The sequence below is a fragment of the Lichenostomus cassidix genome, chromosome 11, assembly GCF_008360975.1.
Source record: "Lichenostomus cassidix isolate B80296 chromosome 11, HeHo_3.0, whole genome shotgun sequence".
Taxonomy (NCBI): Eukaryota; Metazoa; Chordata; class Aves; order Passeriformes; family Meliphagidae; genus Lichenostomus; species Lichenostomus cassidix.
In genome coordinates this window covers 3,641,289-3,666,922 of record NC_139492.1, presented here as the reverse complement: position 1 = coordinate 3,666,922, position 25,634 = coordinate 3,641,289, and the positions used below count along the sequence as shown (strand labels likewise).

Here is a 25,634-nt window from a genome sequence, read left to right as displayed (position 1 = left end):
CCATCCAGCCAAGAAAAGCATCTCTTCAGTTTCCTTATTGGATTATTTTCAAGGAAAACACTCCTCTTTATCTGTCTGTGAAAGCAAACTGGGGTTCTAGTCAGCAGAAATTCAGCTACATGTTGCACATCTGAATCATTTATTCAGAAATAATAAGCGTGCTTTATCAACACACACTGAGAGGATTATCTGTGCTACATGGCAAGGCTATTGTAGTGCCTTTCCTGAACTAATTTGGAGCTATTCAGGAAGCACCTTTTTCACTTTTAAATGCCCCAAGTCCAGGCTATAGGTTGAAGCTCACTTATCCCATAAATTTATTTTTCTTAAATTCATAAAGTATGGGCAGCATTACAAATGTTAATGCTACTATTATGGGATCATAATTTAAAAATACCAGCATTCTCCAAAGGCTCCAGCAGCGTGTCATTTCCCTGCTTTATTAAAATGAATGAACAGATGTACAATTTATTTCTGCTGAACTATCATCTAAATTCATAAGCTATTTCTCATGTGCCTGAAATCCGTGTTGGTTTCCCATTTTCTTTGCCTTAGAAAAAAAAAGAAAAAAAAAAAGAGCAAAATTCCACTCTCACATTTATCACTCTGGGGATATAAACGAGAAGTATACTCTCCACTTCATTCACTTTAGACTAATACCCTCAATACAATTTAAATCCCATCTCTTCAAGGCTGTTCAGCAAAACCCAGGCATTGGGACACCCAGGATGTTGGTGGAAAAGTCCCTGGAGATTGGCAGGTGGACTCCAAGGACATGATATCCCTTGTCCCTGGCAGGACAGGGTGGCACAGAGCAGTGCTTTCAATATTTTGGGCTGCAATTTATGGAATTTACAGCAGAAAAGATGTTCTTTTTCCAGGCAACAACTGGCAGAACAAGAGGACACAGTCTTAAGTTGTGCCAAGGAAAATAGAGGTTGGATATTAGGGAAAAGTTTTTTACAGAAAGAGTGATAAAATATTGGAATGGTCTACCCGGGGAGGTGGTGGAATCACCATCCCTGGAGGTGTTTAAAAAGAGATTGGATATGTCACTCAGTGCCATGGTTTAGTTCAGTTGAGGTGTTGGGACAGAGGTTGGACTCGATGATCTTGAAGGTCTCTTCCAACCTGGTGATTCTGTGATTCTGTGATGGAATTTCTCACCTGGAGGCTGGGGAAAACCAAGGGAGAGACAATTAGTGGTTGGGCAGGGGGAGAGGTGAGCAGGTTGGGTGTAACTGCAGGAAATTCCTGGAGGAACAAGGGTCAGGTGGCCCCAGAGCCTCCAAAGGTGCTTTTGTGTCCTGCAGCAGGGTGGGGATGTGGAAGGGATCAACCCAACCAGACAATGATGAGATGAGATGAAATAAAACTCTGCACGTGGAACAGAGATGTTGCCATGGAAAAAAAATGAGCATAAAACCCCCAGACAGTGCTCCCAGCCTGTCACAATCCTGGTTTGTTGGCAGGGTTTGTGGGCAGTGGTGGCATTTTGCTTAAATTCCATGTGAGGGATGAGTGGATGACACGTTCTAGGGGTTCTGGCAGAGTTTCCTCTGTAAGCCCTGTTTCTAAGGGTTTGTTTGTGAGCAAATCAAAAATATTTCAATGGTTTGATGGAGAAAACTGAATTCTCAGGCTCAGATTGTGGGGTTTAAGTCTTTTTAATTTTATTTTTTTGTATAAAAATCACTTTGGCAAAGAGAGGAGTGGAACAGAATGCAAATCAATCTGTTTTCTTCATTTCATAGCTGCTCCAGAATTCAAATGCAGGCCTTTAAATTCCTTTTTGCCAGACAATTCAGGAAAAAATGATGAAATAATGGCTGAGATTTGTTAAAAGCATGATTTTCCTCCAAAATCTCGTCTGCTTGGCAGGAGCAGTTTTTTCCTGAGGGACTGCAACGGAAGAGTTTTAATTCACTAATAAAAATGGAGGAGTTCTAAGTGGAGCAGGAATTTTGCTACAGTGGCCACATTGCAGCCTCAAAACAATTAAATTTCAATATCAAGCGTTGCCACTCTTGTCCCCTTTGGAACTTTCCCCAGGCTGACATCAGAATTATTTTCCTCTACCCTTTCCTTACATTTTGTTTCCAAAAGAGAACATGGCCAGCTAGGAAGGCAAATCCTACAGGCACAATTTATATCTGTATTAAGGAGGGCAAATGTGATTTTGCAGCTCCACCTTGGATCTCAGCACCAAATCCATAATGAATGGTCTTGGATGATTGGGAGTTTCAGACTGGAATCTCAGTTAGGAAATTCTTTCCTATCACTTGGTTTTGGGCACAGAAAAAAATATTCCTGGCAGTCCAGGGTGCTTTCTGGATGTTCATGAACTTCATGAACCCTGAAAATTATAGAAAATCAGGCAGATGTGTTTTGCTCTGTATAGATCCTTGGATTTGGGCTTATCATGAAATTCTCAGTGAAGGGTTCTCAGTACATCTTCCATCCCTCCCTCCATCCCATTTGTATAATTTCTAGCATTTCTTATTTTTCCCTTAAGAGCTTTGAGCTGACAGCCAAAGCTGATCTCCCAGCAATCCCCTACAGATTTCCTGCTGGTGACAAATTTTACCTCCTCTCTGCTTAGGATTTCCTTTGCCTCCTCTGAAGCCCAGCAGTTGTTGGCTTTGTCCCATGCAGGTGACACTCAGACAATCCTTTTACCCACAACAGCCCATTTTCTCTGCAGAATTATCCAAACCATGAGTTTCAGCCCTCTGCCTCTGCTGTGGGCAGAAATCAGGAGCCACAATGCAGCCTGGGCTGCCCAGTGCTGAGCAGATGGAACAATTCCTGCCTCTGCCCTGCATGTGGAGCAACTTCTTGCACATCTCAACAGAGTTTTGCTGTTTGCACAATATTAAATTGCCTTTTTTTGTCCACAATTGTTTTTCCAGCACGGAGTAAGTGACAAAACCAACATCTGCTGTCTGTGGTTTCTTCTTCTTTCATCCTTCAGCACAGGAGGAGAAGAGTGTATAGATTTTGAGGACTTTGATGTGATGGGATTTTGCTGCTGTTTGTTTTCTTCTCCACCTGTGGTTTTGTGTTTGATATGGAGAATTGATTAAGTCATTTGGGTGTTGTGTTTTACTTGTTTCGGGGTTGGTAGTGGAAGAGGCTGAGAATATTTCACACACAAAGGAGATTCTGCTGGCACTGTGCAGGGGCTGTCTGTAGGCTCCCCAGCTTTATGTCCCACTTAGGCACCTGTGATCTCCTCTAATGCACCAAACTTCTGTCCTGCAACTCTCCTGCACTCCTATTTTGATTTCTTTTGAGGGTGAGGAATCCTGACAGCTGTGCCAGCCTTTGTCCTGTGGGCAGGTGGGCACAGGGGGTCAGGGGGAAATTCATCAGTTCCAGGGATAGGTGAGAGTGAGCTTCATTAAAAGAATGTTTTATAACCATTTAGCATTTTCCATTCCAAAGGACCCCAAAGGAACATACGGAAAATGGATCTTCTCTGTGGGCAAGCAGAAAATTAAATTGTAGCTTTCTGCTGCTTGCAGAGAAAATGGAGGTGTAAGACTTCATTTCCTTTATTAAAGAGTTCTACTCAGGAAAGTTGCTTTGATTCCTAAGGAACCATTGCAGGTAATGGCTAACCCTGATGTATTTTTACTCTCAAAATCTTGTGGACTCACAAAGGAAAAGCCACCTTATGTATAAAGCCAGGGGTTTATTGTTAGTAAAATTGAAAACTAATCCACGTTCACCCTAATCCAAGAATCATTATTAATTCTGACTGAATTACTGAAACAAACACATATTCTTCAACTTGGGAAAATTTTCAATAGGACAGATGCAAAACTGTTGCACACACCTTTCTTAGCTCCTACCCCTTTTCCTGCTGTTTCTCTCCCCATTTCCTTGCTCTCACAAGGCTGCTGGGCTGGCTGAAATCAGGAGAGGTGATCAAAGCCTCTTGGTTTATGAGAAAAATGAAGTGGTGCTCAGAGAAACAATATTAAAAATCCACCAGGGGTGAAAGGAGACTGAAAATCTGGCAGTGGCAAAAGGGACATGTGATGAGAACCAGGAGGGATTTGTGAGTGACCAGCAGAGAGTGTGACCAGGAGAGTCACACTGAGCTGTGCAGGAGTGTGTGTGGCACCAGCAAAGGCTTTTATCCAGCTTAATGCAGCAACTTTTCTCCCTCTGCTTTTCCTTCCTCCCTCCAAACTCAATGCTCCTGACTTTGAGTGAAAATATCACAAGTAATTGAAGTTGCAAACCCCAGCAGAATACGAAATTAGAAATTAAGCAAAAATGCTCATCAGTTGGAGCGCAAAAATCCTGGGCAATTTTTCTAATGCTATATTACAGCAATTGGAATATCTTTTTTTTTTTTTTCCTTTCCCCAACTGCTTCACTAACTGAATTGATTGAATTAAATGTGTTCCGTGGTGCCAGAGAGCCTCTGACCCCAGTTACTCAGGATAATCAGGGGGTAATCAGCCTGCTGTGATCTCAGCTCCAGAGGAACAAGAATACTGTAAGGTTCAGGGAGCCTGTGCTGGCATTAATCAGACGTCGTCAGGGTTTGATTATAAATCCTAAAGACCACCAAATTGATGCAACATGGTTTAATCCACTAAAAATTAGGTATCTACATATTAATCACCGAGTTGGATATCTGCAAGCGATTGCTTCCCTGGTAAGTGCAGTCAGGTGTCAATGCTTTGGAATGTCCCACAGTTAGTAATAAATATAATGATCAGCATCAGCACAAAAGTAGCATTAGCCAGATTAAAAAAAGATTTTGTTCTAACCTCAGATAGATTTTTTTTTCCCCCCCCTCCTGTTGGAGTTTTACAGCTCCATTGCAATTGTTCCTCATGTTTCTACTCTAATTACCAGCTCACTCAGAGGCAAGAAATAGGAGATGTTTCTGAGGTAGCTGCAAGCACAGCATTTTTCTGCCTTCCAAGGGGAGGAAGGGTGGCTGCTTACAGTATATCACACTGCTGTGTACAGAAATAAAGTGGTATTTATTGTCCCTTAAAATGATTTCCCCTAGAACTGGCAAGCTCAGGTGAAAAGTCTGTACCTAGAAATGTGTGTTGGGATCCAATTAATTCCTCCTGAGCTGGCTGTCCTTGGGAAGAGCTCAGTGTGGCAATATTGATGCAGATTACAGGCACATTGTGTGGAGGTTTCTGCAGCAGGAGAGGAACCATTCTTAAAAGAGAGGAATAGCAGAGTGTCCTAATAATGTTCCTCATATGTGTCCTAATTTAATAAAATTTCAAGCCTGTGGAAAAGCTTTTTGCTATAAACTGGAGATAATACCAAATTCTGATTGATCTTCTTGGTGTCACCTTATTGGTGTTCCCTGGGAATTGCCTTTATTTGCATGAGGCATTTTATGTACTTGGAATCAGAGGAGTTAAGCTGCTGCTGAAGGATTTCCATCCATCCTACACCATTTGCACAAAACATGTCCAGCTGAGGCTGCAGAGGTGTTTGTGCTCCAGAAGGATGTGTGTGCAGAGGATGTTTGGGTAGGAAAACATAAATTACCAGTGAGAAAATGAAAGGGCCCTGAATGTTCCCTTTGAGACATCCTAGGCAAGAAATAAGCACACAGCAGGCACTATCAACAGGAATGTTTCATTTTCCTCCATCCCAAATATTTTTCTTTCCAGGAAAGACGAAATGAGCACTGGCAAAAGGAGCTGGGAGGTGGGAGATGGAGCCCATCAGTAGCCTTGCAGCAGAAAGCAATAAATCCATTTAGCATAGCTGCGATTTTTCCTGACCTTTCCACAGCTGTGCAGTGCCAAACCATACATCTGTTGCTGCAGTATATGCTGAAATCTCAGTGTTCCCAGAGCAGGTTCACCCCAGCTGCCAGGGAACTCCTCTGACTCTGCCTTTGGAATGCTCCTCTCACAGTGCTGGATGGGGAGACTCACATCTGCCACAGCCATTAGTCAAATGCACTCCATTTATATCTATTATTCTTTATTCTTGACCTTGGAAAAAGGATTTTTGTGTGCCAACAGGGTTAGAGGTCCTTGTTGTTCCCATCCTGGGTAATGAGAGCTCGGTGCTCACCTGAATGTTCAGGATGTAATAAAGATTTTTTCTGCTATGGGAGGAAAACAGAAAAGGAAAGAGATCATTAATCATGAAAGTTCACTTATGTCTCTGATCTCTAAATGATTATTCTTGTATCACAGCTTTTTGATAGAGCAGTAATGTTTTGCTCAATGAATGTTGAGCCAACTGGATGTAGACTGGATAATTTGAGGGGGAAAAAAAAAAATCATGTATATCCAGCAGAAGAAACTACGTGCAGTAGACTTCATTCATCACTTTGTCAGCAGACTTGGAAGACTTATTGTGCTCAGATGGATTGAAATATGGAGTGTTCAGCCCAAATTCTCCTTTCCCCACTCAGCTTTTCACAGAAAACAAAATGCTGGCTCGAGATTTCATTTTTAAAATTCAGACAGATTCTGTATCACTGCAGATTATGCTGCCTGTAAACTTCCATCTGTACCTCCTGCTTCCCCTGGAACAGTGGGAAACCTTGCAGAGTTCTTATCTGCTTCCAAAACAGAGTTTTCAAACTGGGAGAACTTCAGACAGCTCTCAGCTGGAGGGGCTTGTAAATCTAGGGCATCTCATCCCCATCAGCTGGCACAACCTAAAATGCCAGAAGTTTGGGGAATTGATGAAATTTGTAGCTGAAATATTCTGGAGATACAAGTTGCTTGGAGTGGGGCTGCTCGGCATTGCCCACCCCAGACCTGGGAAAAGCTTTAACCACTGACAGAACATCTGCTGCTGGCAGCTTGGGCCTTGATCAGCTGTAAACTGGCACAGAGAATAGCTCCTTTCTCTGGAATCAGTGCCCTCCTGGGGCACAAAAGGCAGAATTTCTCATTTGAATGCATATGCTGCTTGTTCTCAGCCAGGCCAAAGGCTCTGCCATGGAGAAAATCTCATTTATATTGCAACTTCTACCTCTCTGCAAAGACCATGAGTCTTAAACTGGTGAGGATATGGTTCGGTTTTGAAATATTAAGGTCCTAAAATAGATGGAGGAGATGCCTCTGGATTTTTATCCAGAAAATTGTTGTTCTTTCACCTATTTAGAATGAAACATTCCTTTCTTTTTGTGGTTTTTTTTAAAATTCCATTAGTTTAGTGCTTTTGTATAGCACTAAAATACAGTTTTTATACCTTGTCTACATCCTAGAGGTAAATATGATAATAACTTCAAAATCATCAGTAGGTTTCATCTGCTGAAGGCTTTGTCACTGCCCAGCTCTCTGCCCATGAGCTCTGAGGCCACATTGCATTTATTTATACCTGGGAACACACTAGACCCATTAGAGAAATTTCTCCTTCACTCCCCTCAATCTCCCAAAATTCTTAGCAAATTAACTGGTCTCTCCATATGTTAATGCTAATAAAAAAAATAAAAGAATTTCTCTTTTGTCATAAAATTCTCCTTTTATCTCCCACTTCAATGTTCAGAGAGGAGTAAATTCACCTCTCCTGCTGTTAAGGAGCCTTGGTGGTCCAGGTGACAACTGCAGCACTGAGAGAGGATGTGTTTTCTGAGCACATTCCATATCCAGACCCCAAAATTGTGGCATTCTGGGAAATAGGAGGAAGAATTTGTTGCTTAAGGGTCTTGACCTGTGGAGCAAACCCATCCCATCTGTAACAGGGACTGGTGTGGGAATTCCTTGCAAAATGAGTCGTAGGTATTGCAGTGTTTCCTTTTGGGGCAGCATCAGTGAGCTCCACCATATATGCTCAGGTGTTTATCTTCAGCATCAGAAAAGGTGGTTTGAGTATGAAAAAGTCTCTGCTAAGAATGAAAAAGGACTATTTTACAAGGCCTCTCTCCCTCCCCTTGTCACCATCGTTAGGATAAGTGATGAGAACCTGTAAAACCTTCCTGCTCCTAAAATCCAGCGCATGAAAAAAGAAAAATCCAGTGAGGTTCATTCTATTTAAACTTCACTCCATTTAAAGAAGACATCCAGCATCTCAGAAAGAATACAGGCTGAGCACTGCCCCTGATGGGGAGTGCAGTGAGGAGGAGATGAGCCGTGGCCAGGTTGGCTGAATTCAGCCCAGGTGGCCTCATGTGAGTATGAAAAGCAGAGCTCTCCCTGCTCCCTGGGCAGCGCTGGTGCTGCAGCAGGTGAGGAGGTGTATCCTGCTCTTTCAGCCTTGCTCACATCATCATTTTCTTTCATGCTGTTGTTTTAAACATAAGGTTTGTTCTACCCGTGGCGGAAGAATTTTTTATAGCTCAGAAAGTAACATCATTATTTGAGGTTTTCTCAAAAGTACCTTGAATGTAATAAATACAGTGACCTTTCACAGTGCTCTGTCCAGCTGGAGAAGGAAAATTCATTTTCCTGTGATATATCCATCATTCTAGAGGTGTCCAATTATTTGTGGGTACCTGATTTATTCCAGAAACACCTGAATACACCTTCCATTTATAGGTGGAAAAGTGAAAAAGAATGAATAATTTCTAAATTATTTATATATTCAGAGAAAAAAAAATAGAGAGCATCTTTGTCTTCCTTCTGAATCTTCAGACAGCTGTGCTACATTTGATGTATACCTGGAGGTAACAGGCTGTGAAGCAGGCATTCAACATATGATTAATACATGTTAGAATTATCCTTTTGCCTTGCTCAGTGAGGCCCTGAGCTGGGCTGAGGAAGAGTTGGAATCTTGTGCAAACAAAAGTCTTCAAAATAATTGCAAAATGTGGCTATTTTCCGAGTGACTTTTGCTATCACTTATTTACAGCCCCCAAATGGCTTTTTATTCTGCAAACACACGAATGAGAGGATTGAATCTAAAATCAGCTCTGGATGGGCTTTCAGTGCTGCTGGGGGGAAAATGCAGGAAGGAAGTTCTGTAAATTAATTTATGGGTCTTGTGAGGATCTTATTCTGTAGATCTTCCAAAGCTTTCTATGACTTATGGTGTCTGCAAGAGGGAGAGAAGGACCCTGCAGATGGCAAATCCACAGACAGCTCCTGCAGCACCCAGCAGGTTGATCATCCATCCATCCATCCATCCATCCATCCATCCATCCATCCATCCATCCATCCCTCAGCCATCCATCCATTATTCATCCATCCATCCATCCATCCATATCCATCCATCCATCCATCCATCCATCATCCATCCATCCATCCATCCATCATCCATCCATCCATCTATCATCCATCCATCCATCCATCCATCCATCCATATCCATCCATCCATCCATCCATCCATCCATCATCCATCCATCCATCCATCCATCATCCATCCATCCATCCATCCATCCATCCATCTATCATCCATCCATCCATCATCCATCTCCATCCATCCATCCCTCCATCCATCCATCCATCCCTCCATCCATCCATCCATCATCCATCCATCTCCATCCATCTCCATCCATCCATCCATCCATCAATCATCCATCCATCCCTCCATCCATCCATCATCCATCTATCCATCCATCCATCCATCATCCATCCATCCATCCATCCATCCATCCATCATCCATCCATCCATCCATCCATCCATCCATCTCCATCCATCCATCATCCATCTATCCATCCATCCATCCATCCATCATCCATCCATCCATCCATCCATCTCCATCCATCTCCATCCATCCATCCATCCATCAATCATCCATCCATCCATCCATCCATCTCCATCCATCTCCATCCATCCATCCATCCATCCATCAATCATCCATCCATCCATCCATCCATCTCCATCCATCTCCATCCATCCATCCATCCATCAATCATCCATCCATCCCTCCATCCATCCATCCATCCACCCCTCCATCCATCCATCCGCCTATTCATCCATCCATCCCTCCATCCATCCATCCATCCCCAAACTAGGCTTTGAGTCCCACTGAACTCCACCAGAAATGCTCATTGCTGACATTTATGAAATTCTCATTCCTGATTGATCGAGAATCCAGGTTGTGATCACTCTGAAAACTCATTTGTACTTGGAGATGTCCCAGATACAGAGCTATGGAAAATATTCTCTTTCCTTAGCAAATAAATCCTGGGAGCTCAGGTGCACGTCCTGAATGACAGCATGAAAAAGGAAAAGGCACAAAGAGCAAGCAGGTTCTGTAGTCTTGTCATCATATTATCAAGAAATCAGACAGAAAAAATATGGCTGCAAAAGCAGTGGGCTTCAGTGGAGGAAGATAATTGCAATAACACAATTTCTCTGTGGAATTTCCAACAGGGACATATGAATTAATCCATCCCATTATTTTCCATCTTTTATGATATGTAGAAGAGGAAACCAACACGTGATAGCAGCACACAACACCTTCTGCTGGAATATCACCCTGCTAAATGCAAACTGACATCGAGTTTTAATTTGTTTGTTCCTGATTGGGAATCACAGAGAGCAGAATCTTAATGAGCCTTGGGGTAGTGATCACCAACCCCAGGCACGTTTATCTTGCTTTGTGTTTGCTGCTCCTGGCAGCTCTTTAATTTGGGTGTCAGAGCCCCACTCTGAGACAGTTTTTTAGTGGCTTCATAAAGGTGTTGTTCCTGCCTGCTCACACTGCTGCTGGACAGGAGACATCCAGGTGATTCTGATGCAGTTAATTTCATCTCTTCATCTGCCCTGGGAAGTCAGTAAACAGAATCTCATTTACTACAGGAGCTTTAAAAGAGGGTGTGAGATAATAATCTGATTTTTATAAGGTCTGGGTACCATTTCCAGCTATGTCTGAGACTGATGTAGGTTAGTGCCTGAATTCTCAGGTGACAACATTTTGCAGAGTGAATTTCTGTGTACCTACCCCGTGGTGGGACTCTGACAAGACTGCTTTTTCTTGAGACCATCCAGAGGAATTGTTGTGTCAATGAGAGCTGCCAGTGCAGTGTCCTCTCAGCTCATTACAGAGCTCAGCGTGGAGGAGGATTTGGCTCAGTGTTACATCCTGGCTCCACCAGGAAACAACCACTAAATTACTCTTGCGAGGTCCAGGGAAGGGAGGAGCAGTCTGGCTGCTGAACTGAGAGTCTCTCTGCTCAGAGCTGTGTTACCTGGGCTGTTTTTGAACATTTTACCTGGGCTGTATTTGAACACAGCTGTTTTGAACATTTCTGCCCTCCCTGCCATCCCTTTGCTGACTCCTGTGCTGTGAGAAACAGAAGCTGCTCATTTTCACTCTCCAGGATTTCCATGCCCAGTGGAACCACACTGGTGATCTCCACAGAAATTCCAGTGTCCATATCCACTGCCCATCAGTCCATCCTGATGGCAAATATTGCTGACTTGTTGCATTTTCTAGTCTATTTGTTCACCCTTATGAACCTCACACTCATCTACATCCATCACTGTATTTCCTCAAAATCTTCAGTTCCCCATTAACTGCTGTTCACTCAGTGTTTCCTTCTATCAGTCTGTTTTCTGTGTATTTTGCCATCAAATTTTGGGTACAGAAATAGGACCAGATCTTTTTTCTCCCCTGTATTTCTAAAACTTTTTAAATGACAGAATTGCTAAAATCTCTGGGCTGCATGCATGAGAAGCACAACAAAGGACAGCATGGCACATCCCAGAGCAGGTTAACCTCACATATCAAATATTTAGAAGCAGTAAAAGCACCCAGCTCCTTCCAGCCAAACCCACTCTGGCCCAGGGTATTTGCCTGCAAAGTTATTAGTGTTCAAATGGGTCCAAATGATAGCAGTTTAAATAAAGTATTGAGCTCATCTACTTTATTCTTAATTTATAGTGGTGCTTAGGGGATCTGCAGATATTTAAAATGAGTAAAATCAATTAACTTGTGATCCAATTATTTGTGTTAGGCACTGTGGGGTTTGATTTCAGAGCACTGGTTCAGACTTTCCCAGTTAAGCACTGTGCTTAAGAGTTTTTTTAAAGGTTTTCACAGTGTAAACCTTTCACTGTGAAATATGAGGAACCTGTGGTTATCTTTTCTCTGTTTACAAATCTAATTCCTATTTTTGCCCTTTCATAGTTTTTTAATTCCCTTTTTGCTTTTATTTTTGAAAGGGACTCAGTAGAAGAGTAACAGATTTTTCTAAATGTTGGGAAGTCTATTCCTTTTATAAAGGTGACTGAACAGGCAAAAGAGTTCACCTTCTAGATAATATGCACTACATTTTTCTGGGCCATCCTATTTCACAGTAGATATGTGTCTTTTGCAATCACAAATCTGTGATTTATTACACTTTGCACATTATAAATTTAGAGTAGACCTCTATGACAACTTCTGTGGTCTGATCGTTCTGCTTTTCCATCCATCTCGAACAGATTTCAGTCTGATGTTCCAGACAGCTTCAAATATCTGTGTTTATATGTTTTTTTTCCAACAAGTGAAGGATGCTAGGGATGAGGGTACAACTGTACTTGGAATTATTTGGCTTGGCACAGCCTTTCCCTGTGGATGTTGGCATTTCCTTGCCTGGCAGGAGTCAGCAGCTCAGCAGTATTGTGCCCCCAGCAGGTCCATGTGCCCTTTCTCTCTGCAGCTGAATCACTGAGAGCTCTCCCAAATAAGGAGAAAACAGGGATGCAGAGGGAAGCCAACCCCAGCTGGGATATCCTTGAATCAGATATCCTTAGCCTGACATTCCATAGTTTTTTAACTAGCTGGCACGTCATGGCAACCTTTTCCATCACAGTCCGCCACTGGTGAGATAAACATAAAAAAAATTTCTCTCCCAGGCTTCACAATTTTGTATCTGAATAAAACAGCCATATCTTTTAATATTTTACCCTAACCGGTCTTACAGTTCCCAAGGTGAGCCAGGGAGTATTGAACACTTAATTGAATCAGACTGGAGGATTAAGGAAAAGATTTTTCCGAAGGATCAATATGAATTAGGAGCAGATGCCCAGTCACATCTAAGGGTTAAGTTCTTTAGTTTTGGGCTCCTTGAAGTCTGGTCACCTTCTGATACAGCTGAATGGAAACTGTTTGGTACTCAACATTGTGGGGAAAGTTCTGACCCTTCTGGTTTTGATATCTCATATTATTCATGCTCAAGTTGAGACAATATGAAATAATGTTAAAATATCAATCGAGCTAATTGGTTATTTTCAATTAGAGTAAGAGGTATCCAAGTCTGCTTTGCAGTGACAGCATTTGGCTGAGCTGGAAGGAACACAATCCTGGTAATCATTCTTCTGTTGTTTCCAATATTCTTAATAGAGTTTTCCTTTTAATTTGTTTCAAAGCAAGTGAAAATATTGTTATATTATCATTTAGAGTTAATTAAACTGCAAATGAGCTTAATGAACTGTCTGAAACAAAGCTCAATCACAACCTGTTACATATTAACAATCAAAATCAAAAGGAATCTTTAAATTCTTTGTTAGATATACCAAAGAAGATAGAAATAGCCAGTCGTTAATGTCATCCTTTTATGAAATCAGGTTTGAGGCTGGAAAGCTTGAAATGAATTCATACACTCAAATTATACAGAAAAATTGAAAAGGGGATTGGAAAGATAAGTCAAATCTATTGGGAAAAGAAGGAAAACAAAGATAACTGAACACAGGGGAAGACATAGTCATCTTTTCTTTATTTTCTTATGAGGAAATCCACTTTACCTGCTTTTTTCCCAGATTAGGAAATCTACCTATTAATAAAACGCCATTTTCTGAGTTCAGTATTTTCACAAACTCCTCTGCACTGTTATGACTTCTTGTGTTCAATAAAACAGAGGAAAAGACATTTAGTTTATTCAGGTCTTGAAGCCACTTGGGTGACTCTTGCCCTTGAGTGATGCTTTGCCACCAACCACGCAGCTTTTAAGCAAAACCTATTTGTGTCATTAAAGTTTGTAATTTTGGACTTTTGAAGGCTTAATCCCTAGAAATGCTAAGATTTCCTAATGATCTATAATGGCAGTGCTGCTGTTCAGCATTTCTCAGGATTAGGTCTGTTATCAGCCTGGTTTCTCCACCTATAAAGCAGGTATTATCTTATCACTCTTATATACAGTGCTTTTAGCACGTCAGCCTCAAGTACTTGAAAGGTGAGGAGTGTTATTAAGTCTGACCCTTACAAGCTTTTCCAGTGGTCTACTTAATGTTTTTCCTACATAAATAAGAAGGATGGAGAATAAACTAGAATTTTCTTACGGGGCTTGGCTGGTTGAATCTTACAGAAACACATTTCACAAGGTCATAAAAAATTCTTCTGCTGCCAAAAGAAAGCAATTCTGACTTTTAGTTATGCAGACAAAGTGGTAGGATGAGTTCCAATTATTTTTGAGTGTCTTAGAGGAAGCCCTCAAAAAAACGCTCTGGGAATGGGTTTTGTGAGACCTGTTGTGTGTTTTGATAAGGATGCAGTGAAAAATGAATGTGGGTGGGATAATTTATGCAAACAAGAGTGGATTGTTTGTAAATAAAAGTGTATTTGAAGGAAGAATGGTCTGCACAAGTCAGGCTCCTCTTCCCCCAGCCAGGAGTGGAGTTCCCTTTCTGGGAATATTGCACTCCTGAAGCACTGCAGGTATTTTCATGCTTCACTCTCCAGGAATACGAGCTGAACTGTCTTCTTGTGATCAGAACCTTCCCCAGCTCCATTCCTATCACATCGCTGCTTATCTGCCATCTATTAGGTGGAGAGCAGCTGCAATGTGCTACCTCCTTTTTCATAAGTGAGAATGCATTATTTAGAGCCCATAACACTCCGTTTCGGTCAAGGATTCCATCTTCCTCCTGCTGGGGTAAATAATTAATGCTGCCTTGGGTATTTCATGTGTGTGTGTGGTCATTAAATGGAAATAGTAATGATTTCCTGGGTGTTTTTTCATTTTTTTTCCAGTTCCAGGCCACGGTGAAGGAGGGAGTCACAGGTGTAATAGTGAATTTGACAGTGGGTGACAGGGACGACCCAACCACCGGGGCGTGGAGAGCTGTCTACTCCATCATCAATGGGAACCCAGGGCAGAGCTTTGAGATCCACACCAACCCCCAGACTAATGAGGGAATGCTCTCCGTTGTCAAGGTAAGAACAATTCCCTGCTGCCCTGCTCTAGGGTTCATCCCCAGGGCTCCCTGCACAGAAGGCACAGCGGGGATAAGTTATTCAAAGATATAAAGTTGGCTGCCAGCCCTTGTCCAGACTATGTGTGTAACCCCTTCTTCTGTCACAGGAGCCTTATTTTTTTTAGTCACAAAGTCTGCCTGTTCCTAGCTGCCTTGCCATTTTGTGCTTAAAAAACACCCAGTTTTGCAGTAAGCATCACAATTAATACTGAAACTTTATAACAAAGTTTTGTGGCTGAAGGTGCAATTAGAATTCAAGGCCCCATTTTGTTCTCAGTTAGAGAACAAATGCAAATACCAGGGAAATAAGGAGCATGGACTCAAACTTAATCCACATTTCTAAAGTCTCATAGGAAAATTTATTGCCTGTCTTTGTATGAAGACAATCCTATGTCTCAAACATAAAAAATAAAAAAAAAAGAAAGAAAATAGCCTTGTTTGCTACCTGTACCAGAATTCTCTCTTTTTGGCTTCAGAAGAGGCACTGTCAATTCTTTAGACAAATGCATGTATTTCCATGGCAGTGCCTTTGATTTCAAGGCAGGAGTTGAGACAGCAGCTTGTGTTACTGTCATGAGCAGCTACTGAGTGTGAGTCATTTGTTTGTTAAATGCATACCACATATAAATAAACATGCATATATGAGAACTGAATTATGTCTATGAGGAATTGCAAAAAAATGCATGTTGTTGGACAGAGGGATGTCTCTGTGGTTTTTATAGGTCCATTTTGTTCCTTATCTTCACTGTTCTTTACAACTGACAGTGTGTCTAATCCCAGCCTGACCAAGTTCCAGCTGCAGGGAATGCTGTTGTCCCTTTCTGGCAAATTCTGCCTTCTGCAAGTTTGCAACGAGCTAAAGGACAAACCACTAAGTGCCGCTTTCCCTTTCCCCTGTGATTTTGTCTTTTCCAGCCTTTGGACTACGAGATTTCAGCCTTCCACACGCTGCTGATCAAAGTGGAGAACGAGGACCCGCTGATCCCCGACATCGCCTACGGCCCCAGCTCCACGGCCACCGTGCAGATCACCGTGGAGGACGTCAACGAGGGGCCAGTGTTCCACCCCAACCCCATGGCAGTGACCAAGCAGGAGAACATCCCCGTGGGCAGCGTGGTGCTGACGGTGAACGCCACTGACCCTGACACTCTGCAGCACCAGACCATCAGGTGAGATCACTGCATTGCTCATGTTCATCCAGCACAAAGTCAGAATGGCTTTTGTGACCAACAGTTTGCCTGCCAGTGCAGAATTATGTTAAAGTTGTTTGGCTCTACTCAGCAAGAAGTTAAAAATTACAGTTTTTCCTGCAGTGAGATATTCAGTTTCTTGAAAAGACAGGACTCTATTAAATAGGGAGAAATAGCTTTCCGCTCTATGAGATTCCTACAGTAGAACAATCAAGTGCCACAAGCAATAGATTTAGCTTTTAATCTACTTGTTTATTCCTCTTCCTTCATGAGAGCCAGTGAAGATGTGTGAAAGTTGGAAATGTGTATAGAAACAATCTGTTTTACATAGGATTACTTTTAACCTGCTTGTTTATTCTTCTTCCTTCATGAGAGCCAGTGAAGAGGTGTAAAGGTTGAAAATATGTATAGAAACAATCTGTTTTACATAGGATTTCAATGAGTTTATGATCATTTATAATGTCCCTCAGTGAAATAATGACCATCCATCCACTTTCAAGAGCTGAGAAAATATTTCCCAATGGAAGGCTGAAGCTAAAGGAAGCTAACACTTGGCCTTTTCCAGATAAATGAAAATAAATTATCATTTCTGTGCTATAATAGTATAATTCCACACATGGGCTGTGTCACAAGGAGCAAACCTGGGTATTATGTGGTTTCATCACCTTATATTTTGATCCACCTGGTTTGGTCCTTTGGCTTTAGATTCCATGAAAAATGAAAAATCAACCACTTTGTTCTGTAAGACTAAATTGCCTTTCCAGACAGCTTTTCTCAGCGTTTGAGAATTACAGGTTAGGCTCTGCCGCTAAAACCTACAGCTGTGTTTAATTTTTCATTTCTCCTTGTAAGTATCATTTCCCCCAGGTCTCAGTGTATATAAAAGGGTATAAACACCTTGTGAGAACGACTTCAAAGCTGCAGCTGAACAATGGCTCTGTCAATCCATAGCATAGGCAGAGATCTCTCTGCTATCACAGGGTTATTTAGCAGTGATTGTGCAATTCTTAAAGCAGGTTTGACACATGTTCTGTTCTGCAGAAAGGGAAGCTGCTGATCCTTGAGGATGTTCTCTGTCAGTAATGAGGGCTGGTGAAAATGTCAGGAAAAGGGACTTGGATTTGAGTGATGAGGAGGGGAAATTAAGCAGGGGAGTGTGCTCATCTCTGTGGAAGGAGGGAAGAGTCAAGGCAGATAATTAGAAGTTTCAATTCTCTGCATCACCTAAAAGATAATGTTGTTAATAACTTGAATAGTTCTGTTTTTCTCCTTTGAATTCTAGCACAGAAATATCTGAAGGATAGTTCTTGACACATCATTCCCCTTGATTTCTAAATGGATTTATTAATAGAATTATTTTGTATTCTTAAGTTGAGCTTTTGGTCCAAAGATTCCTTATTCCATTCACAAAAATGTGTGTCTATGGTTGGAATTTCTGTTGCTTGGCAGGCAAAGCCAGCTGACCCTCAGCAGCATTGCTCAGACCCTGCCTGGTGCAGGGAGAAGATATTTATTTCCTCTGGGTTTTGGACTGACTTTGAGAAACACAGTTATTGAAGTTCTCCCTAATTTATGTATTTTCATGGCAGACAGGAAAACTAACATTCATCAACAGCCGATTTTGTGATGCTAAAAGAGAAAAGCCATGAAAATGTCAGGATTTTTGATATCAAAACCAACAATCCAGGAACTACTACCTGAAATCTTCCCCTTTACCTACGGATTTTGCTGAATTTCTCCAAACTACATTGACCCCAAATTTAAAGGGCACCCAGTGAGTCAGTGAATACTCTTCAATGAGCTTTGAGTGAAGTGTGTAACTAGTTAAATAGCATAAACACATTTTGCAGTTCAGCACATCTCACCACTGGCTGGCTGCCAAGGAACCCTCAAATCTTGACTGAAACTAACTCATCATCTGAACAGAATTTTCCCAGAAGTTTTACTATATCTGCATAGCCAAACATGGAAAGATTATAGCCAAAAGCAAGATTTTTTTTTTTTTGTTTGTTTTATGTGCAGAAAAGAAGAGCAGAGTTAAGTTAGACTGAGCTGGGACTGAGGAATGATCATATACAGAAACTATGGAAATGGAAATGGCTGTATCAGTCAGAAGAAAATAATGCAAATCTGATGGAAATCTGGGAAATGGTAGAAAGCATCAGGAAAGGCTAATTTGACAACCTGTCAGTCCCATTGCTAAAAGAACAAGAAAGCATAAGCCAGCATTTTTAAAAGATGTTTTAATGCTGACAGGCATTGGAACACCTGGCTTTTGGCAGGGAAAAAGGCAGATTGTTGTTTGAGAACAGCATCTGCAATTAAAGACAGGGTAAAATTACATGTATAAAGGCCAAAACCCTCACTGGTTGGGATCTGGCTGGAAAGTTTACCTCAAATTCCTACAGGAATTTGTGTTTAGAATTTGGGAAAGTGTCCAGGACTTTTACAGGTAGCACACTTTGTGGTTCTCAGCCTGTGCCATCAGTCCTTGCTGTGACTATATGGTGAAATGAAGGCCAAGCAGGGACAGCACAGACTTCCTAACAAGATATTAAATTAGAGATTAATTAATGACCATGAGCAAGCAATATTTTGTCCGCAAGAAACAATGCATGTCAGATTTGTGCTGGGTGAACTGTGTCCATCACCCCCAAAAAGGCAAAAATCAGTTCAAAATGGGCAGAGTTAGGCATGTTGGTGAGCTTTGGGGCTTTTTCCAGCTTCTTACAGCTGAGATATATCTAACTGCAGGGATATTTTTGGTTAATTTTCTGTATAGAACTTGTAGAAGGAGCTGCTGATTATTTGTAATCAGGGAATTTAGTTACTCTGCTAGATATAACGTGATAAATGCGTTTCAAGACCCACAAAAAAGAGTAGAGAAGCCATTTTTGCCATTGTCTGCGACTAGATTGAATTTATTCTTTGAACAATGCAGATCTGAATCAGATTCAAATTACTTATCTCTGAAAAACACGGCTTACTTTGTAAAATTTCCTAAAGACAGCTGTACTTTTGAAGCAATTTTCCTTCTTATTCTTCAGCTTGAAGTGTTTTTGCAGGCTGAGGAAGAATTTCATTTCAAAGCTCAAACAAGCTGGCAAAAATGAGTTCCAGTGAAAAAAATCAGACTGCAAATCACAGACCTTGGGCTGTGGCCATTTGTGTGCACAAGATTGGCAGAACTTGCTTGGTGTCAGTTTTCCCTGATCCACTGACATTAAAATTCCAGAGGAACTTGAGGTAGAGGTGAGAACATCATCCTGGAAATAAGAGGTGGAAAACTCTGTTTGTTCTGCTGTCATTGCTCCCAGAAAGAAAAAAAAAAATCCTGTTCAAGCTGGGTCACATTTCTCAGATTCATTAACCTTTCTTTTTTTCTTTTTTCTTTCTTTTTCTTTTTTTTTTAAGCATTTAAATCTCGCTACATTTTCCATCTTTTCTAGAATTAAAAAAATGAAAGAAATCCAGCAGGCCCCATTTTAATTATGACCCAACAATTTATTAATAGAACAGTAATGAAGTTTCTGAAACTTGATTTCTTAATCAGGGATCATTGTTATTTTTGAGCCAGATTTGAGAGTTTAATTTTGGGTACTTCTTCCCAACCTCTGAAATTTTAATCAGAAGTTTCGAGTGTACGTGTCAATGAGAAGTTAAAGGCCAAATTTAATAACATTTTCTACCTTGGGAAATTAAAAGCAGAACCTCACTCTGAAATCCATTATTAACAGTAGATCTTAATTAAACACAGTTATGGTTCTCAGCATTTGTCTGTGTGAAGAGATTGGTTTCAGTGTTTTTCCCTTTTTTGGGATTCAACAAGTCCAGAATATTCAATAGTTAGACTTTAACAGTGTGTAAATAAGTTGTTTACTGCAGTGTATTTGTAATTTTTAATTAAAGCAGTGTTGTTTTCTGGTTTCATGGCTTATCATGGCAATATATTTTTATTACCTACTGTGCTCTTGGATTTTAAATTATTGATGTAAACATATTGTTTCAGTATTTATTCTCAGTAAGCAATGTGACTCGATGCTTCAGAAACATCTTCACAAGAGAAGTTTATTATAGCTCTAAAGCATATCTAATTCATTAAGTAGAATTAAAATGCAGCATTTGAAGCTGGAGAACTCAGAACCCAGGCTGCACCGAGTTTCATGGCAACATGAAAGGCTGCCAGAAATATCTGAAGCTCTGTATGTAAATAAGGGATATATTGGTGAATAATATTTCTATCTGCACTGGATCAAGCTCCCCACATAGTCCAAGTGGCTCCTGGAAGCTCAGGGACAGAGTTTCCCAGCTCTGCTGCTCTGGAAATGGGAGCAAAGTCATTGATTATTGCCAGCAGCCCTGAGAACAGCTGCTGGTCTGTCTGGGAGGTGCAGAGACTCTGTTTCTCTCCATATAAATTGCATTTTTTTGTGCTGCACACGAAGTGTTGATGAGGCTTTGTCCTGAAACGTCAGACCAGGGGGCTGAGGGGGCTGAGCCCTGTGGAATTAAAAGTGACTGTGATTGGAGTGAGGTTGGAGTGAATCTCTTCTGCCACATCTCAAGTGAAAGGATGAGAGGAAATGGCCTTCAGTTTCCTGGGGAAGGTTCAGGTTAGATACTGGGAAAAGTTTGCACTGGAAGAGTCATCAGGTCTAGGAATAATCTGCTCAGGGAGGTGGGAGACACATCTCTGGAGGAGTTCAGGAGGTGTTTGGCTGTTGCCCTCAGAGATGTGGCTCAGGGTAGTTACAGTCACTCTGGTGGATCTCCAAGATCTCCTCCAGCCTGGATGGTTCTGTGCACGATTTGTCATTTCACCAAGAGCTGCTGGATAGTGGCCTGGCTGGCTGCTGGCTTTGGGAATGGGAATTTTCACTGCTGGGATATGTTTTGCTCTAGATTAGGTCATCCTGGCTTTGGGGTTGGTGCCTGTGGAGTTGGTGGAAATCAATGGAAATGTTCCAGACTCTGATTGGTGACAACTGTGACCAGCATTCTCCGTCCAAATAAATAAATAAATAAATATAAAATGGCAGCCCAAAATTCTGTGAGATGATACTGAAACAACACTGAAGTGGGATTCGTGGTTCAGTGAGTTACTCCCAAATCTCAAATGGCTGAGAAAACTAAGGAGAATTCACTGGAAAAATCAAGTTTTACTCCTGTTCTTTTCCTTGGCTAGCAATCCCCACCCTTCCCCACAGCGAATGCATCAGCCATGAATTGCAAAGACAACTCAAAAAGCCTTTTTCATGTCTCTTGCCAGGATTTTTTCTGAGATCCTGAACCCCCTCTGAAGGAGGCTGAGGCTCCACATCGCATTGCTCACAACCACTTAAGGGATCAATTTTGCATACTCTGTTGCACATCAAGCCTTTTTAAAGCACTTTTGTTGCTGGTGGAGGTCAATAAACTTGCTTTTTTGGGATGCACTGCAATCACTTCCAGAAGTACTCCATAATGAGAGGGGGATAGGAAGACTTAAAGAGTGAATGCTTAGGAAGTAACACACTTAGCCGTGGTTAAATATGTCTCCTAGAGTCTGAAGGACTTGTCTTTGATTCCTAACAACAGGAGATTTGTTTTCCTTGTGCAGACAGCAGAATAGCTCCATTGTTATAAATGAAAGGCTGAGCCATGCTCTCAGCATGCAGCAGCAGAGTTTTTCACTCGAAGTTATACCCAGGAGCATCTCGAGTTGGCTCTGCAGTTTTATTTATGGCCTGCCTGAGCCCAGCCAGTGGGAATTTGTAGTGCATCTCTGGATCTGAAGTTGCTGTGTGTGTTGGACAGTGCACATTGTTTTTCTCTACCTTTCTCTTTTTAAAGTTAGATGGAAAGGCAGGGAGAGACAGACTCTGCTTGAAGCAAAAAAAAAAAAGTTTTTCACTTCTGTCCTTGTAAAATCTGAAATGCAGAAACACCAAGTCTAGAGAGCTGCAGGTGTTGGGGTATCCAGCAAGCAGTGCCAAAAAAGAGGAGATTTAATCAGCTCTTGGGCAATTCCCTCGTGCTGCAGAGCCTCCACCTGTAATTGCAGATTCTCAGTGGTCAGCCATTGGCTCAACAGAGTTCTGCACAGCAGTCTTTTTACTGAAGCTGTTCCTTGAAGGTGTTAATGCTATCTGAGTAGGTAATTAATGTCATGCTTGTAGCTGACTATCATAAAACTAATATCTGAAGGGGGAAAATAGCAAAAAACATTTTTTAAAAATTTTTTTGTCACTGTTTGCCCAAGCTGACTTCCACTTTTTGTTCACTGAGCCAAGTAAATGTCCCCTCTTTCCCCATACAGCAAATTCTTTAGGCCTACAGCAATAAGGGAAAGCAGCACAATTGTTTCTGGAGTGGTGCTGTACCTCCTTTGCTCTCCTCTCACACCCACAACCACACTGTGTAACTCTAGGAGGGTGAAAATGGCTCAAGAGTCAAACCGGCCCCATTTTCCCTGTGCAGAGGATGATTTGTTGCTGGCCAGCACTGCCTGCATGTATCACCAAGGTTGAAATAACGTGGAGGAAGCAGCTGGTAAAAAAAGGAAAAAAAGAAAATAAATAAAAATTCTCAGGTGGGAGTTACTGAGATGAGACAGAAGAGAACAAATCACTGGAAGTTTTGCCTTGCTGGGAGGTGAGGGAGCTTCCAAACTTGCCTTGTCTATGCCAACATCTTCTCTTGTCTGTCTTCTAGGTTCTTCCTAGCAGTTGTCAAGGTTTGGGGGAAAGATTAATGCATGAAAACAAGTTGGCACAGAGCCTGTTTGCTCAGCCTCTGTCAGTAGAAAAGGAGGCAGAACAGAGAGGAGATTTTCAGCCAGACTGAGTGAGGCTGTTCTGAAGAACAGTGTCCCCTTCCTGAGGAAAAAAAAAATTAAAAAAAGATCAATCCCTCTCTCCTTGATTGGTGTCTGAAATAGCAAAAGTGTCTGAATTAAATTATTAAAGACTACCCAAAGTAGGGGTGCAGGAATTCTCCAGCCATGATTCATAGTTCTGCCCAGAACCTGAAGCTAGACTTCATCTCTCCTGACAACACTTGCCAGAAGATCCTGTTCTTAAAATTTTCCACTGCTCTACTCTGTTGGCATAAATCATGCTGAATATGTTGATATTAAAGCTATGGGTGATAGCATTGAAAATCTGTGTTTCCATGAAATCCAATAAGCCACAGTCACCTATTTTAACTTGATATTACCTTTAGAATCCTGAATTCTTGATTAATAAGGATGAATGTAGCATTTAAGGGGAGTTTAATTAGACCCTCTGTCTTTATCCTGCATAACAATATTATGCCACATTATGATTTCAACCGTGTCAGCACTCAGAATGGATGGCTGTGAACTGTGAAATTATAGGGCACATTTTTCATGTCACTGCCTAAACAATATTGCAGATCTTCTTGAGAAATATAACAATAGGATCTATCAGTCACAAGTTATGCTTGCAGTGGAAGGCAGATCTCGACAATAACTCACTTTGTCATTACTGTTCTCTTCTAGTCTCAGAAAAAGTAGGATTTTGTGTCTGGAAGGAGCAGAGAGTATCTTGATTATAATAAGTTAGCTATCAAGTTTGAGGACACAGTGTGAGCAGTCGTGTTGACAGGGAAGGGGGTGGTTTGGGTTTCTCTTAATATTTTAAAGCTGTTGAATTGTGGAGTCTCACTCAGCCGGGTTTGGTCGTGGGTGAAAGTTTGTGTAGTTACAGCTTTCGGTGGTGCTTTGGTAGAAATTTATCTGGGCTGGTAATGTGTGTGATTGGAGCTCCAGGGACTGCTGGTGTTTTAGATGATGGCAAAAGCTGGGAAACCAAGCACTGAAGCCTAAGTTTTCCAAGAAAATTGGTGCTGTACCCAGTCCAGAATCTTGGCATGAAAGTATCTGATGAAGCCATTCAGCACTTGTGTCTTTAAAGCAGATGTGGAACTGAGTGGCACTGAGCAGATGCTGTCTGCCACATCCTGACCACATTCCCTCAATTTTCCATCTCCAGATTAAGGATAGAACAAACCCATGGACACCCCCAGTTCAGTGACAAAATTCCCACTGAATGTGGGAGTAGGCTTTCCTCTGGGACAGGAGGAATTTCTAAATGCACAGAATTTCTGTTTTCTGTTTACTGCTCAGTGGCAAGGCAGCCCCAGCCTGTGCATTTCCAGACATAAAGACCCCATCTTCTTTCAGGCTCACTGATGGTTATCCTTGGAGTGGAATTGAAGTTCAGTGAAGAAATTGTCTGAAGGTTTAAGCACTCATTTTTACTAAATGGAGCTCTGCAATGTTACTGTAATAGGAAAAACGCCTTGTAGAGTTCAATTGGAATTTTTCTATTAGCTTAGTAATAAGGATGCCAATTTCTGCAAAATAGTTTCTGAGTAAGAGTGAAATTATGCACTTTGTTAAGCAGCACTAAGCCTGCAGATTCATTCTTGGTTCAAATGTGAATTACTAGGGACTGACTTCTTCCTAATTTTACGACCATTATACTCCAGGTAAATATGCCTACAGAGCCATGCATGCCTACCCTACATATATCCAGATAATTATTATCCATGGGATGCCTTGAGCAGCTCCTCTGGGCAGTACTTAGCACCACATCACCTCGGAGATACCAACCCTTCTCACCCAGATTTCATCGAACGCTGCAAACCCTGGAGAGTTTTTACACAATTACCGATTTTAATAGCTTTGCCAGAGTAGTGTTTCCTCTTCCACATGGGAAATTTCCACTCGAATTCTCACTGCCTGAGGCCCAACCTCTCTGGAGATTCAACCCCAGGTCGTTGGGAGGTTTGAACAAATGCAGCCCCAGCATTTATCTGATGATGCTTCGGGACTAAAATGAGGAATTTTTCTATTAGTAGAAAACGGGGTGTGCAACATCAGAATGGAGCATTCAAACATTGCTTCCGGCCCTGGAATCTTCTAAGCTATTCACCAGTGTTTAAAAAACATTTTAGCACAGAGAGAAAACACCACTGTCTCAGTTTTGCACATCTCCATGTCGAGGGTGTCAGGTCAGTTTGACTCATGCCTGTTGCAGAGTTTAGGTTTTTGAGTGCAAGGAAGAAAGAGGAAGAAGGAAAAGCCCCTAATGGCTTTTATCTTTGTCTAACTGTCCTTTTGAACAAGTCCTTCTTTGTGCAGCTAGGTGAGTCTTTTCATTACAGCTTCTGTCATTTCACGGGGGAAAAAACCAGATTCTTTTAGTTTTACAGGTTTTGAGGCTTCCAGGTTTTTTGTCTGTCAGTTTGAAGCGTTAAAATTCATCCCACAGTGATGCTCTGGACCTGCATTGAAGGTGGCTGCCAAAACATTCCCAAAAGACAAGGGAAAAAGGGTGTGAGAAGTTTAATTCC

The 25,634-nt window shown here is 41.5% G+C and overlaps 1 protein-coding gene across 2 annotated transcripts in view; it reads left to right on the top strand.

Annotated features, from left to right (window-relative positions):
- The window catches only part of CDH13 (cadherin 13), a 421,556-nt gene that overhangs the window by 353,486 nt on the left and 42,436 nt on the right, over positions 1 to 25,634 (top strand). For both annotated transcript variants that reach the window (XM_085071452.1, XM_085071451.1), the window contains exons 9-10: positions 14,861 to 15,043; positions 16,000 to 16,253. In XM_085071452.1, coding sequence (XP_084927578.1) covers positions 14,861 to 15,043; positions 16,000 to 16,253 — 437 coding nt within the window. The remainder of the gene's footprint in view (positions 1 to 14,860; positions 15,044 to 15,999; positions 16,254 to 25,634) is intronic.